The sequence below is a fragment of the Canis lupus genome, chromosome 18 (genome assembly GCF_003254725.2).
Source record: "Canis lupus dingo isolate Sandy chromosome 18, ASM325472v2, whole genome shotgun sequence".
Classification (NCBI taxonomy): domain Eukaryota; kingdom Metazoa; phylum Chordata; class Mammalia; order Carnivora; family Canidae; genus Canis; species Canis lupus.
The window spans coordinates 33865133-33880976 of NC_064260.1; the positions used below are offsets into that span (position 1 = coordinate 33865133).

A 15844-nucleotide genomic window follows, 5' to 3' on the forward strand; every position below is an offset into this window, starting at 1 on the left:
TCCTACCCATCCCACGATGCTCAATTCAACTGTCACATTCTGTGAGATGCTTTCCTTCAATGACCCGCCCACCATTAAATTAGTCATTTCCACATTTGTGCTTTGGTGGCACTCTCCTGACACTGACATTATCCCGGTTAATCCCACTGTGAGTGTCATTTGGGTTTGAGTTTATCTTGTTTCCTAAGCTGTCAGCAAAATGTGGGAAGGTCCCATGTGGTCCCTATTCCTTTGAGCACACATGAATACACACATATACACAAATGCACAAACACACATACATAGAGCAAGATAGGGAACTTGTCGGTCAATTCCACTATTTCTATCCTCCATTCTTTCCATTATATCTTTCCTTTAACTTTTATATATCTGGCTTTCCCTAAGTGTATTTGTTCTTTTATAACTTGAATGGATTGTTTTATATGTCTATTTGTCTCACTGGTTTAATACAGAAAATATTTAAGGTTTTAAATTTGCTTCTTCATAAAGTTTTGGCAGAAAAATAAAATATTTTATTGTAAGCCATTCCAGTTGGCATTACTGTCAGGCAATTCTGTAATGTCAGTTTTAATTTCTCCTTTGACCAAAGAGGTTTTTATTTTTATTTTATTTTTTTTTTTTTAATATTTTATTTATTTATTTAGGATAGTCACAGAGAGAGAGGGAGAGGCAGAGACACAGGCAGAGGGAGAAGCAGGCTCCATGCACCGGGAGCCTGACGTGGGATTCGATCCCGGGTCTCCAGGATCGCGCCCTGGGCCAAAGGCGGGCGCCAAACCGCTGCGCCACCCAGGGATCCCCGACCAAAGAGGTTTTTAGAGGATATTTTCATTTATTTGCTTTTTGAGGTCAAAATGGTGGGGCTTTTGAGATTATTATTCATTTGTGATTTTACTGTATCTGGGTCAGAGAATGTGGTCTGCACTACTTCTATACGCAGAACTCAATGTTTTGTCTGTAGCCTATTTTGAGAGCCATTTGGAAATAGGGGACAAACTAAAAAAAAGTTTGCAAATTTGACCCAGCGGTTATGCACCTAAAATTTATGCTATGAGTGTAACTGAAACAATTCACACAAAAAATGAATGTACACAGGTATTTGTCACGATGCTGTTTATTATGATAAAATTGGAATTCTTCTAAGTATCTCCCAGTAGGAGACTGATTACCTAAAACATGATGTATTCCTATTAAGGACTTCCTATTAAGGTGCCACAGGAGCAACAGTGGACACACTGACCTGGTCAAGCCTCAAAAGGACACAGTAAGACACCCAAGTCTAGTGGCTACCAGTGGCTTCCCCACACCTATAGGCTATTGAATTGGTAGATGGGAGTATTTGGCCTTCTGGCCTGTATGGTAGGCGAGTATTGTGTTTTCTTTGCCCTGGATGGGAGACATTGCTTCAATGATGCACTGTGGGCAAGCTTTGGGATTACAAACCATTCTTGGTCACACCTTCATATTCACCGTGTTAAGAGTCCACCAATAGGGAACACTTGAAATGTATCCAACTGCAGGTTCACTCACCATGCATCCAGAAGGTTCATATCAACTATACAGGCTGCAAGAAAATAAGAAGCGCTACCAGACAAAACAAAAGACATTTGTTTAGCAAGTTCAGGAACATTTAAAGTCTCACCTAAGGGAGGGAGAGGGCGGGACCAAGTCCCAGAGCTAGTTTATATGACTGCTGCAACTGTGCCTTTAAAACTCTTACATCCATTCCAGACTTCTCATTAGCCTGAGGTTTGTGCTTTTGCTGCACTGGAGCAGCTGAATCCATTCCAGATCTTGCATCAGCCCATCAGGCTGGTTGCCCTTCTGAAAGCAGTGGCAGCCCCTAATTTCCACACATCCCTGTAATTTTATCCTTCTCCCTGCTTTCAGCTCTAAAGCAGAAGCATACTCCTGAATTCTGGGGATCTTTCAACCAATCGCCAGCAGTCTTTGGGCCCAAGGTTTTTGTTTTTTTGTTTTTTTTTTACTTTTGGGTGCCACACTTGGGGTCTGGCGGTTCCAGCCCAGTCCTCCTGCCTCTTTATGGGATGCCCAGGCTGCCTCACCACAACTAGGAGAGCTGACACCAGGGTTCGTGCTGTCCACTCCCAGGCCTGCCCTGAGACTTGACAGGAGGCCCTGAGAATCACCTGAGAGTGTTTCCTGCCTCTGGGAGGCCCAACTGAACGAGGCCATTTCCAAAAACAATTAGCAAGAGACAAAGTGGAGTGTGACCTCCAACGTAGGTATCCTTCAGGAGCCCAGGACACACACCACCAACACCATGAAATATAAATACAAAATGTTGGGGGAAGGTGTTTACAATCTAAGAAGGAGGAGAGAACACATGACCCCTCTGCCCATCTCACTCCCCATCGCAGCTGGAGGCTTTCATTCTCCCAGTGGAGAGGTGCACTAGGCTGGGCAGAAGAAGGCTGGGCACATCCCAGAAAGGGCCCAATAGAGAGGCCCCCTAAACTATGATGTTTTACATATGGGGGTGGGGCCCAGCTAGGCCACCATTCAGCAGGAGCCTCTAGAACTCAGTATGTGGTGACTACTGTCCTGCCTTCCAGCAAACTCACATCTGCTGAGGCAGCTAGTTGGTAAACCCTGACAATGAGGGAGAAAATGAGCCTCCAGAGCCCTGTGGCTTGTCTCTCTCCCATCAAACAGTAAGGGGGTGTCTCTCAGCTTCTAAAGAGTAATAGTGTCAAAGCTGAAACAGCAAGCCCAGTGCTCATCTTGATCTCCTACAGGCCTGAGCCTGACCTTTACCCATAAGATATGAATGAGTGTCTGAGGGATTTAGTGGAATAGTGGATGGGAACCTGGAAGCCTATGAAACTACAATGTAATTGTCTACAGGTAGGGCATTGTGCACTACTCTACACCATGGACCCAATGACACTGGGGTTCCAAGGAAAACATGTAAGTGTATTTATTTCTCAAGTGTTACCTATTGCTGAGACAGTAGAGAAATCTTTTTTTAAAAAAAAATGCACGTATACACTCTTCTTTCAGAACTTTGTGTTTCATTTTTTTTTAGGATTTAAAAAAATTAAAAAAAAAATTTTAAAAAATTATTTATTTATTTGTTTGTTTGTTTGTTTGTTTGTTTATTTTAGAGAGGGGGGAGAGGAGCACAGGGGAGGGAAAGGGACCAGCGGACTCTCCACCAAGCAGAGAGCCTGACATGGGGCCGGATCCCAGGACCCTGAGATCATAACTTAAGCCAAAACCAGGAGTCAGACCTATGCTCAACGACTGAGCCACACAGGTGCCCTAGAACCTGTGCTTTCCAATCTACCATAGGAACATTAATGGCAAGCAAATTCGATTTTAGTGAAACCCTTCTGTGCCCTTTAAAGAGTAGCATCCAAAATAATTAGCAGACTTGGAAGGACCGTTTCTGCCACCCCGGCACCTGGAGCCCTCTCCTTCAATCTTAGCCTGGGGAACCCAAAGAGCCAAGTCCCAGCTCCCTGTTCCTATGCCTTGGGCAGCCATCATCTTGTAGGTATTTGGGAAGGAAGTGGTAATAAAAAGCCACAGCCCAGGAATGGGCTCTCATGGGCTTCCTCACTTCCACTGCTCCCCTAGCCTCCTCTACCAGCTTCATCCCATGTTGGGGAGAAAATTGGAGCCTGGGTTGAAACCACCTCTTCAGGAAGCACAGGCTGTTGCACAAGAGGGCTGGCCCTCTCCAAGGTGTGAAATGGCAGAGGTTGGCAGCCTGGGAAAGAGGGGCTAAGGAAGATAGCAGGAGTTTTGAACCTCACTACCTGGGAGAAGCCAGTCTTCCACCTGAGCACCCCTTCTGCCTTCCAGTGAAAAAAATAGCCATTTAGAAAGACATAAAAAGCACATATTTCAGTATACATTTTTTTCCCTTTTGCCTTAGATTCCAACATAGCTTGAACAGCACTGTGGAATCCAGTTTTGATTTAAAATTTTGGTATTCTGTTCATTAGGGATTTTTGCATTAGTTTTTTTAAAAATACTGCATTAAACTATTACTTATCTTGATTATTGAGGGTTTTTTGGCACACCCCCCAATATTGTGGCCCAGGTAAGTACCTCTGTGGTCTTACCTTAATCTTGGCCACAGCAGTAGGGTAACATCAGACTTCTGGTTTTCTCGTTAGGACATAACTGGAGCAAGTCCAAAGGAAAGAAAGGAAAATGCAATAGGGTAGCAGAAGCAAAGCAATGTAATTAAAATTCTCCCCAACTTTTGGACTTAAAACGAGTTAAACAGCTTATCTGAGGGAAAAAGTGAGACAAACATGAAAAAGAATCAAATGCCTTAAAAAAAAAAAAGAATCAAATGCCTTATAAGCATTTACCTATAGACACAGGTATGGTCTCTGGCAAACAGAAATGAGTGTTCTGTCTTCATACACTCAACCTGAATTTGAATTTTCCACTTGAAGAATGCCATGCGGGCCCTGGAGTTACAAGACCAAAAAAGAGTGAGAGCTTCCAGTCTGATGAGAAAGACCAGTAGGCAACAACCAACAGGAATCCAACTCCATGAATGTTCATAAATAGTTTGGAAGTACAGAGATTTAAACAGAGGTTCTTTTCTTTTAGTTTTTGTGGTTTTTCCTAGAGGAGTATCTCATTTGTATTTGTGGGATTTGAACTTATGGAGGTGAGCGTGTAACAACATGACAAGGCCTATGCCATTCAAAGATTTTTACTACATTTCCCCAGAGAAGGGGGCACATTACACCATGCGGGGCCACAGTGTAAGCATCAGGTTTTCTCAGGATACAGAATCAGGAGCAAGGGGAAAGTTTAGGCCAGGGACTTTATTGGGGTTTCCACTGGGAAGGCAGGGCAGGGCAGAGTAAACAGCTTAGGACTGGCTAGTTTGAACAATACATGGTAGGCTTTGGGCTCTAACGGTGTCCTCTAGCTGCCTGGTACTTGGCCCTCAGATGATTTAGGGCAGGGGAATTATTGGCTTGGTGTGTGAGAATTAGTTAAAGGGAGTGGTTGGCTTGCATATGAGAGGTGTGCTCTCAACCAAGTTGTTTCCTATCTTTAGGAATTAGCACTAGGAGGGCAGTCTCTCCCCTGACAGCAAGATTTTTAGGGTTAAAACATCATAACATACAGAAAATTAAAAACATGATTAATACATTGTGTGATGGGGAGAGAAGTTATAAGTATTAGACAAAATCATAAATATAAACCATTAATGGTATGGTGAATTGAGAAAATAGAGTGCTTTGGCGTTGGTGGTGGAATTATTTCCATTTTTCCAAATAGTTGAGAGGAAACCTTCTCCAGGATATGGAAATGTTTGGAAAACTTAAATGGATTTGTGCACAGGCTTGGGAAATTAACATTTATTGAATATCTAGCCGGGTACTTTACACAAACAAGGTTTCATTACCGTCCATAAACCACTTTAGAAGAGGAATGGTTTTTAGAAATGAGTCCACAGGAGGATCCCTGGGGGGCTCAGCGGTTTGGTGCCTGCCTTTGGCCCAGGGCGCGATCCTGGAGTCCCGGGATCGAGTCCCACGTCTGGCTCCCGGCATGAAGCCTGCTTCTCCCTCCTCCTGTGTCCCTCTCTCTCTCTCTGTGTGTCTATCATAAATAAATAAATCTTAAAAAAAAAAAAAGAAATGAGTCCACAGGCTCATATAATTTAGGCATAGTTAACTAGTCCACTATTTCATTTCTAGTAAAATAAATGACAGACATGTGACTTTCAGGTCTCACTGGGCTGCCCAAAGTCGCTTACACCAGTCTGCCTTTGGAAAAGGGAAAAGAAGGATTCATCCTTAGCTTACGATCGAAGACACTTCTCCACCCACACTTTAATAGTGGCAAAGCTAAGCATGGGCCATCCCCGTGCCTCAGTGATGCCCACTGGCAGGCTCGGCTCATCTCTTTATACACCCAGGGTACTTACCCTCGGGGATTAAACCTTGGGGGGTGAGGGGATCCATTGACTATACACTTTGCATTGCCTTAATAGGCTGAAAAATCACCGTGACGACCGAATTGAGAGCGGCTGACATTCAGATCCGGTACTTGTGCACCTTTTACTCGGGGAAGGGGTTGAAATTATGCCCTTGACGACCATTTCCCCCTATTCAGAAGAGGAGCCTTGCACCTCTGGCTGATTCCCCACTCCGCCCCTACTGAGCCCACAAGGCTCAGAGCCACCTTTCTGCTAGGGACAGGTGGGGCGAGGGAGGGAGGCTGAGAGGGAAAGCGAACAGTGTCTAGGTTGGAAAATGAAGAGAAGCTAGGATGGGGCGGGGGGGCCAAGGACGGAGAGGATTTAGGGCCTGGCTTTGAGGATCCCAGGTGTAAAATTTCGCAATGGGGCTTGAGAGAGAGAGAGCCAAGCAGATTTGGGAACAAAGAGCAAAAGGGGTCCGCGCTGGGCAAGTTTGGGGACCGGAATGGGAGGGGGGAGAACAGGAGCTGTGACGGGGAGCAGGCGGGCAGCCCGCGGACCTCGCGCGGCGCGGCGGCGCGTGGATCCCAGCTGCAGCGCGTCCCTACGGCCCTGGCGCTGGGCCCGCGGGGCAGGGGGCGGGGCCTCGCCGGGATCCGGCCTGGCCCCGCCCCCGTGGGCGGGGCTTCCCGGCGGTTACATAACAAACCTGTCGGAGCGGCCGGGGAGCGGCTCGGGCGGTGGCGGCGGGGGGCGGGGCCTGGGCGGGGCGGGGGCGGGGCCAGGCCAGCACCGGGCCAGGCAAGATGGCGGCCATGGAGACCCAGTCGGCGCCGCTGACCCTAGAATCGCTGCCCACCGATCCGCTGCTGCTCATCTTGTCCTTCCTGGACTACCGGGACCTAATCAAGTAATGGGACGCCGCGCGCGGCAGGGGTGGGGCGCGGGGTGGGGGGGACAGTGAGGCAGGAGGCCGGGGGGGCCGGCGTGCGCCCAGGACCCGGACTCCCGCGTCAGGGCCGCCCCGATCCCGCAGAGCCACCCCCGGGCCTGGGCGAGCCGCGGGCGGAGGGCGCCCCGCCCGCAGGGCTTCCTCGGGCCCGGGGCCCCGCGCGGAGGAGGGGCGGGGAGCCGGGGAGCCGGGGAGCCGGGAAGCCTCTCTCCCAGGCCTCGGCCGGGCCCAGGGCTCGTAAGGTGCGGAGGTCCTGCCCCCGCGGCCGCCCCGCTGACCCCGGCGCCCCGGCCCCGCCCCGGACGCCGAGGAGCAGCCCCGGCCGGCCCCGCGCTCTCCCCCGCCTGGGCCCGGGGCCTGCGGGGTCGCGCGCCCGAGTGGGCAGGTGAGGCCCCCCCCGCCGCGGACCCTCAGGTGCGACCGCCGTGTCACCGCGATGCTAGCGGGGCTCGCTCTCCGACACCTACGCCTGGTAACCGTCGTGCTGTCAGCCGTCCCCGTCACGGTTGCCCGTTGGGTTCTGTGTTTTGGTGGTGACTTCCGGTGGTGCGATACAGGTGACCGTCGTCTCCGCCGTGCGCTCTGGGGTTTCCCGCATCGCCAGCATCCGTTCCAAAAATAAAACCCCGGTTGCTGCTTGAAGGGTGGTTAAAAGCCGGGTTCCTTCCGCGCTCGGGACTGGATGGTGGCAGACATGGCGCTGTTTACACCCTTGACAGCTGGTGGCATGGCTCTGTCTTTTCTTGTGCCACCATATATTTTTGCAGCGGAGGCAAAATCGCCCTCCTAAGGATCGGTAGGCGAGACTCGTTTTGTGTTTTTTGTTTTTTGTTTTTTGTTGTTTTTTTTGGGGGGGGGGATTACCAGTTTGATTCTCACCATTTGAGGACTGTGCCCTGTGCTATCAGAAATTCTTTTAGAAAGACAGTATTATTAGATGCATTGACGTTGGGTGGTTGGCCTAGCTGAGTGGTGACGGAGGGAACACTTCAGTTTCTGGCTGCCATCTGTATTAGGACCTGTAACTTTCTTTTTTTTTCTTCTTTTTTTTTCTTTATTTTTTTTTTCGAGAAAATAATTTTCTCTCTCTACCCAGGCTTGTACGTAAAGCAGAGAAATAACGTTTGTCTTTTCTTTTGGAAAAGGCAGTTCCAAGAGCAGACACTGTTTTCCTCTGAAATGTTTTTGTTCCTGTGGCCTCTTAGAAATGTAACAGGCGCGCATACATTGCTGCCAGAGTGATTTTCTTTCTTTCTTTCTTTCTTTCTTTCTTTCTTTCTTTCTTTCTTTCTTTCTTTCTTTCTTCCTTTCTTCCTTTCTTCCTTTCTTCCTTTCTTCCTTTCTTCCTTTCTTCCTTTCTTCCTTTCTTCCTTTCTTCCTTTCTTCCTTTCTTCCTTTCTTCCTTTCCTTTCCTTTCCTTTCCTTTCCTTTCCTTTCCTTTTCTTTTCTTTTCTTCTTTCCTTTTTTTTTTTTTCCTAAGACATATCTGGCTGCCAGTCTCCTTAAAAACCAATGGGATGGTGCTCCTTGTTTGCAAACTATAACCTAAACTTCTGGGAGCATTTAAGGTCCTTATCAATTTGGCACAGTCCGCTCTAGCCAAATCAGACCTATGCCAGCACACCATACACTTATTTTGTTGTTGTTGTTCTGTGGCTTAAGCTCATGCCCCTGTCTGGAATGCCTTGTCTGCCTTCTTTGACCCTGGCAAGATGGAATTTTTTTTTCCCCAATTTTTATTTATTTATGATAGTCACAGAGAGAGAGAGAGAGAGAGAGAGAGAGAGAGAGAGAGGCAGAGACATAGGCCGAGGGAGAAGCAGGCTCCATGCACCGGGAGCCCGATGTGGGATTCGATCCCAGGTCTCCAGGATCGCGCCCTGGGCCAAAGGCAGGCACCAAACCGCTGCGCCACCCAGGGATCCCTGGCAAGATGGAATTTAAAGACCCTCCTCTCTACCTTCTTCCTTCCTCTGCAGAGTTTATTTGCCATACCAGATAGATTGTGCATGTCTTAAAAGTAAAGACTGTCTTGTTTATTTTAGTATTCATCATTTATCCAACAGATTTTTTTTTTCAGTGCCTGCTGTGTGTCAGTTGGTTAAATGTTGGGGATATAATAGTGAACAAGACAGATAAGTCCCCTCTTACGAAGCTTACAGTCTTGTGGGCAAGATGGGAAAGCAAAGTGCATAATTACAAGACATGCTATGAAAGAAAGAAATTCTGTAAAGAAATGAGAGGGAGGGATGATCAGTTCAAATTGGAAGGAGTTGCCGACTATGAAGGATGGCATAGAGCAGTCCTGGCAGAGGGAACAGTGTATTCAGAAGCTGATTGGACAGTAGCGTAGCCAGGACAGGTGCTAGAATGGTGTTGCAGGAGGTTAGTGAGTGACTCACAGGCAGAGTGCCTTGAGAAGAGACTGGTGAGATCATGCAGGACCTTGAGAGCCAAGATGAGGGGGATCAGATTTTATTTTATTATTTTTTTAAAAGGATTTTATTTATTTGTGAGAGGCACAGAGATAGAGAAGCAGACATAGGCAGAGGGAGAAGCAGGCTCCCCACAAGGAGCCTGATGTGGGACTCGATCCCAGATCTTGGGATCACGCCCTGAGCTGAAGGCAGACGCTCAACTGCTGAACCACCCAGGCATCCCCAGATTTTATTTTAAATGCTTTAGGTAGGAACCTTTTTGTTCTGTTCAGGCCCTCAATGGATTGGATGAGGCCCACCCACGTTGTCCACCATTTCAAATGCTGATCCTTTCCAGAAACATCTTCACAGACACACACGGAAATAATGTTTAACCAGCTATCTGGGTTTTCCTTGGCCCAAGCAAGTTGACACATAAAATAAACCATCACAAACAGCATCGAATTTCATCTACAGAAAAGTTTCTAGTGTACTACAACTTCAAAGTTTCCTGCACTATTCACCTCTACTTTGCCAAGTGTCCTGCCCACTGCTGAGCTCCAGAGTTGTAGAGCTGACCTGGATCAGGTCGGATTGGAGTATCTATTGGGGGATCATTGTATAGTATTGGCTGCACAGTGTGAATCTCCCCCATTCTAGGGTGATTTGTTGTGTTCATCCTGAACCCATACTGTGTATCAGAACTCTATGTGACACTTCTTAAACATACACATGCTCAAGATACAGATCTTAGCCCAAGCCAACAGAGTCACAATGTCTAGAATAGTAGTTCTCATCCTTCATGTGCATCAAAATCACCTGTGGGGCTCATTTCAGAGATTCTTTGATATCACTTACCTCTTGGGATAGTGGAGAAAGAAGGATCAAAAATTGAGGGAATGGAACTGGAGGGATTGACAGAACTGGAGGGATTCCTATGTTTGCAGATATTTGTGTGGGCACCTCCTGAGCTTAGCAGAAAAGGATGAGGATGATGTTTGTGGAAAATCTGAAAATCAAACAAAGGCTGTTTTGTTTACCACGAGTTGCTTTTTCACATGCCCTAGTCATGGCCTTGACAAATCCCGTGTGATTTAAGATACACTTAATTGATTATCTGTTGCCCAGCTGAGATCCTTGAGTATTAACTTTCTATAACTTGTGATTCCTTTTCTGAAAGGATAGATGTCCTAATTTCCATTTTCCTAATGGGAAATGGACCGGAGCACTCATGTATTAGAAAACTCTATATAATAAGAAAATTTTTTATTTCCAATATTCCATTTTTTTCAGCAGCTGATACTAACTTGGATCACTACAGACAGTGAATCAGAACTATTATGAATCTGAAGTATTTTATAGATGGGCTCTCCAAGAGTTGCTATAATTAAAATTGATTTTGGCTGCACTATTTTTTTCCTTTAAGAAAAAATTGGAACAAAACAGACAAAAGGTTTATGTATTTAATATCAAATGTGTCACAGATCTTAAAATGAATACCATTTTGTTTACACCTGAATAACATTTTTTTCCTATACGTAGAAATGCTTTCCCAGCAGTAAGTGTAGGAAAACTCTTTGATTTGAAATTAACTCCATTGGTTTATATGTTTTATAGACTTTCATATGAAAATTACAGTTGTAGAGGTTTTGGAGTTTGTGAACTCAAATAGTTAAGATTTCACCACTCATGAGGTAATTATACCAGCTAACATGCTAAACAGGTTTTAGAAAATTGCTTTACAAAATATTGCTTCACAATTATAAGGGTGGAAAGTAGGAAATAAGAAAAGTAAAAAGAATGAAACAAAACAACATTGAATATTTTCATCTTTATTTCTAAATTGTTTTCTTGTTTTCTTTTATACTAACCATGAATCTGGTTACTGCCAGTTGTTGCTATGTCAGTCGAAGACTTAGCCAGCTATCAAGTCATGATCCGCTGTGGAGAAGACATTGCAAAAAATACTGGCTGATATCTGAGTGAGTATTCAGGAAATTATGTATTTTTGAAATTCGGCCCTTGGCCTCCATAACACTAGTCTGTCCTGATTCTCCTCTCTCACCCTTGTCTCTTTATTTCCTTTGATGGCTCTTCTTGTGCCTGCCAGTAAATGCTGGTGTTCTCTAAGCTTCTGTCCTTGGGCCACTGCTCTTCTCCCTCTATGAATTCTGCATGCACTGTTGCCGTTATAGTGGCTGCTTGTGTGCTCCTAACTCCAACACCTGACCGTCTGTCCCTGATATCCCCACCGAGATCACACCACCTGCTGGACCTTTCCATCGGATGACCCACAAGGACTTTCTAAGTTCAGTAAATGTTAATAAATTTGACCAAATGAAAGTATAGTTGGCAAAAGGTGACAGCTGGGAAAGATGAGAGGTAGGGTTGCCAATATCTTTTTCTTAGATCAAGGGGAGTGAAGTAGTGACAAGTTGGCAAAGTAAGAAGTAGAAGTCTAAGTATGTTATTTAAAGCTGCAAGCTACCTAATAGAACTAAATATGACAGGGCTATCAAACACTGAGACAAGGAAGACTAGGGAGGAAGAAATTTTAAGGATTGCCAGGAACTGATCTTTTACCTTGGGGTGTCATCAGTAGATAGATGTAAAATCGATCAATCAAGTCTAGAGGCATAAACGTCTAGAATTACAGAGATAACTTCCAGAAATAATGAAAAGTTTCTTTTGAGGGATTGGGCTTAGAATAGGGAACGAGTTGTTCATTCTAGGTTCTTTGGTACTTTTTGGTTTTGATAATATGTATATGTATTATTTTGGTTAATAAAAGGATGCTTCCCTTCTAACCACTGCACCGCCCCCCCCCCCCAGCAAAACAACACCCTGAATTTTTCTTTTCACCATCCCTAAACCTGATCCTCCTACATTCCTAGTCTTCATGGCGATACCATCCACCTGGGCATTCCAGCCAGAAACAGGAATTATCCTAGATCTCCTCTCTTTCTCTCCCTACATCCATTCAGTTACCAAGCCTTCCTGATTTTAGCCTCAGTATATTTCTTGAATTTTCCTTCTCATTTCATCCAGCCATCAGTTTTAGTTCAGTTCATCATCTCGTACCAGGACTACTCGAAACCCTCTTGACTCATCTCTTGTGCCTCTAGTTTACACACCTCCCAGACCACAACCACAGTTCTGCTCTTTCAACTCCCCTATTAAATCCTTCAGTAGCTCTCCATTCACTACAGGACAAGGTACAACCTCATTAGAAGGAGACTGGAAAGGACTTTTGTGGCTGCCTTATCCTATATCACTTCTGACACTTAAATTTACACTTCATTCTTTCTCCCTGGTTAGAATATATATATTTTTTGAGGGCAAAAAATGTGCCTCATTTTTAATGTCCTCAGTGGCTGAGTAGACACTCAATAAATGCTTATGGAATTGTACCAAATAGAGATATCATGTGATTACTTTGAATGCTATATGATTTCTTGGCTAATCCAATGTAAGTAAATTAGATTAGTTTTATTATATCATTAAATTCTGAGTGGTTTCTAAAACAGAATGACTTGTGTTTTAAAACTTTATAATTGATATGTCTTAAGGAGTAAGTTGAAATTCATACCTCCTATACTATCCACATTATATTTTATTAAGGAGTTGAAAACTTAGGGAAGAGAATAAGTAGAAAGTAAGAAAATAGATGATTCATAATCCCCCCATGCCAACAATAACTCCTGTTAAATTTTTGGATGTATGTATCACTTTTGCTATCTAGTCTTCATTCGTAGCTAAAATAAGTAAAAAGGCAAAAGTAAGCACAAATTCCCAATAAAGTATGTTGGTAAGTGTTTAACTTCATTTCAAAAGATTTTTAATCTCATTTTTTAAAATCTATTTAGGGAAGAGAAAACACAGAAGAATCAGTGTTGGAAATCTCTCTTCATAGATACTTACTCTGATGTAGGAAGATACATTGACCATTATGCTGCTATTAAAAAGGCCTGGGATGATCTCAAGAAATATTTGGAGCCCAGATGTCCTCGGATGGTTTTATCTCTGAAAGGTACTGGCAACGCAGGGTCTCCCTTCATTTTAGTAACCATAGTATAAATAGGTTAAATAACTTTGGGTTTCTATCATCTATGCTAATCTGTAATTCACCAACATTATCTGTAATTTACCATTCACATTTGGCCTAGGAACTAGGAAGTCTATATTGTTAAAAGGACCCTTGCTCTACTGCTTGTCCCATTTTTGCCTGCCTTGGGACTCACGTGATTATTTATTAGAGGGAAGGTTGAACTCCTTGTGTCCTTATATTTGTTTTACAATAAGCTCACTAATGCTAAGATTGCTCGAGGATAACTACTGTGATTTCTTTCAAAGGAGTTTTTTTAATTGAAAAACAGCCTGTTGCGTTAACCCTCTTTATTTTTAGTGCAAGTAAAGTTTTATGTGAAAGTCTAATGATTTAGAAAGACCAAATATTAAAGACCTGGGTCTTTCAGAGGATAAGAGCAGCATAATAAAGTAAGGAAAACATTCATCCCTATTTTGACATATATAGAATAGTGAAAACTAAGATTTGAACTGAGGTCTATTTGACCCCAGAATTTGTGGTCTTTCTCCTATACTATTGTTGTCCAACTCTGGCAAGAAATATTAACAAACTATTTCCCACTAATTTGATTTGTTAATTTATGCCCAGGAGAGTTCATAAATAGATTGCTCCTTACCTGCTTTAGCCTCCCAAGTTTTTTTCAGAATTCTCCACTAAAAAGGATTTTTTTTTTTAAAGATTTTATTTGTTTATTTGAGAGAAAGAGCACAGAGGGAGGGACAGAGGGAGAAGCAGACTCCCCGCTAAGTCGAGAGCCTGATGCAGGACTTGATCCCAGGACCCCAAGATCATGACCTGAGCCAAAGGCAGACACTTAACCCACTGAAATTGGGATCAGTTCTGAACTAAGGTTTCTTTGGAAACAGTATTCCTTTTACATTTCATATTTCCACCATAACTTCCGATGTAAATGTGAATTTCATACAGACCAGGATCGCATGACTAGGTACTTCAAATCAAATTGCTAAGAGGTAGAGGAAAGAGTGATTTGTCAGAGAGAGTAGAGCTTTGAAGGAAAGTATCCTTGATTAATATCTTTTTTTCTTGGAAGAAAAGAATAATGTTCACTGGGTACGTGGGGCTAAATAATTTCAAAAGAAAAGTGATTCTGAAAATAGATATTTTGTGGTGAGAAATAAAATAGGTAAGGGTTTGTAATTGCTATTATTTTATTAAATACAAAGCAAGACACTAAGCTAAATACTTTGTATTATTCCATTTAACTTGCCAAAATCTTATGAGGTGTAGACAATTATTATTCCCCTTATGAAGGTGAACTGCCTAAGACATAATAGGCTAAGTAAGTTGTTTGCCATCACAAAATGTAGGGCAGAATCAGGATTTGAATACAGTGCTGACACCAGAGCTATGGTTTTAACAACTGAAGGGAGAGAGGACCTATTCCATTTTGTCCAGAGTGCCTTAGGACTCTTGGAGAGCTAGTTCAATGTTAGGACATTTGGAATATGAGAATATAGGCATGGTTCTCCTTTCAGACACAGAGCTACCAAGAAAGGAAGAAAAGGAAGAAACTAAAGATACATAGCAGCTTCTCTCTCTCTCTTTTTTTTTTTTTTTCTTTCTTCCTCCTTTATTTTTTGAACTCCCATTTGGCATTTGCAGGTTCACTGCTCACTGTCTGTACCTGGTGGTTGGAGGTAAGGTTCTTCAGAGACTTCCTGATAGCCCCTGTTTTACTCCCAGGTGCCAGCTCTCTGGGGGTTTTGCTTGAGTCGGAGTGGGATAAAAGCTGTTCGATATCTCAAATGCTGGGGACTCTAGGGATGCCAGACCTATGAGTTGTAGGACTGATTCAGGAACTAGCTACTCACCTCAAGGGTCACAGTCCCTCATTTAATCTCAAGGTCATGGAGATGGCAGAGACAGAAAGAAACTTGGAAAGCAAATAGGCGTTGGTCTTGGGCAAGGCTTCACAGAGCACTGGAAATTATGGTATACTTATATATCTTTTACCAGTGTATCTAATGGTATAGATCATGTGTCTTCAAATTTCATATTTACCTTACATGTGGGCTTAGAACTTTAGAGTTGAAAGGGGCCTTTGAAACCATTTAGACCAGAGATGGGCAGACTTTTTCTTTAAATGGCCAGATAGTAAATATTTTGGTCTTTGAGAGAAAGATAGTCTCTGTCACAACTATTCAACTCTCCTGTTCTTGTGGAGAAGCAGCCATAGACAGTATCTGGACAAATGCGCATGGCAGTGTTTCAAAGAAAACTTTATTTACAGAAACAGGCTGTAGGCCGGGATTTGGTCTGCAAGCTTTAGTTTGCCAATCCCTGATTTATGCCAGTTCCCTCATTTTACCAGTGAAGGGAACAGACTCAGAGAGTTTTAGGTGACTTACACAAAGTCCCATAACTAGTAAGTGACAGAGATAGAACTTTAATCTAGGTTTCTTGGCTCCTGGTAACCTTTTCCGTGGTTTTTCACACAAGTA

The 15844-nt window shown here is 43.9% G+C and overlaps 1 protein-coding gene across 1 annotated transcript in view; it reads left to right on the forward strand.

Annotated features, from left to right (window-relative positions):
• Positions 1-6664: 6664 nt before the first annotated feature.
• The window catches only part of FBXO3 (F-box protein 3), a 30549-nt gene continuing 21369 nt past the window's right edge, over positions 6665-15844 (forward strand). Inside the window, exons 1-3 of the mRNA XM_025452427.3 lie at positions 6665-6836; positions 11188-11277; positions 13162-13325. Coding sequence (XP_025308212.1) covers positions 6733-6836; positions 11188-11277; positions 13162-13325 — 358 coding nt within the window. The 5' untranslated portion in view covers positions 6665-6732. The remainder of the gene's footprint in view (positions 6837-11187; positions 11278-13161; positions 13326-15844) is intronic.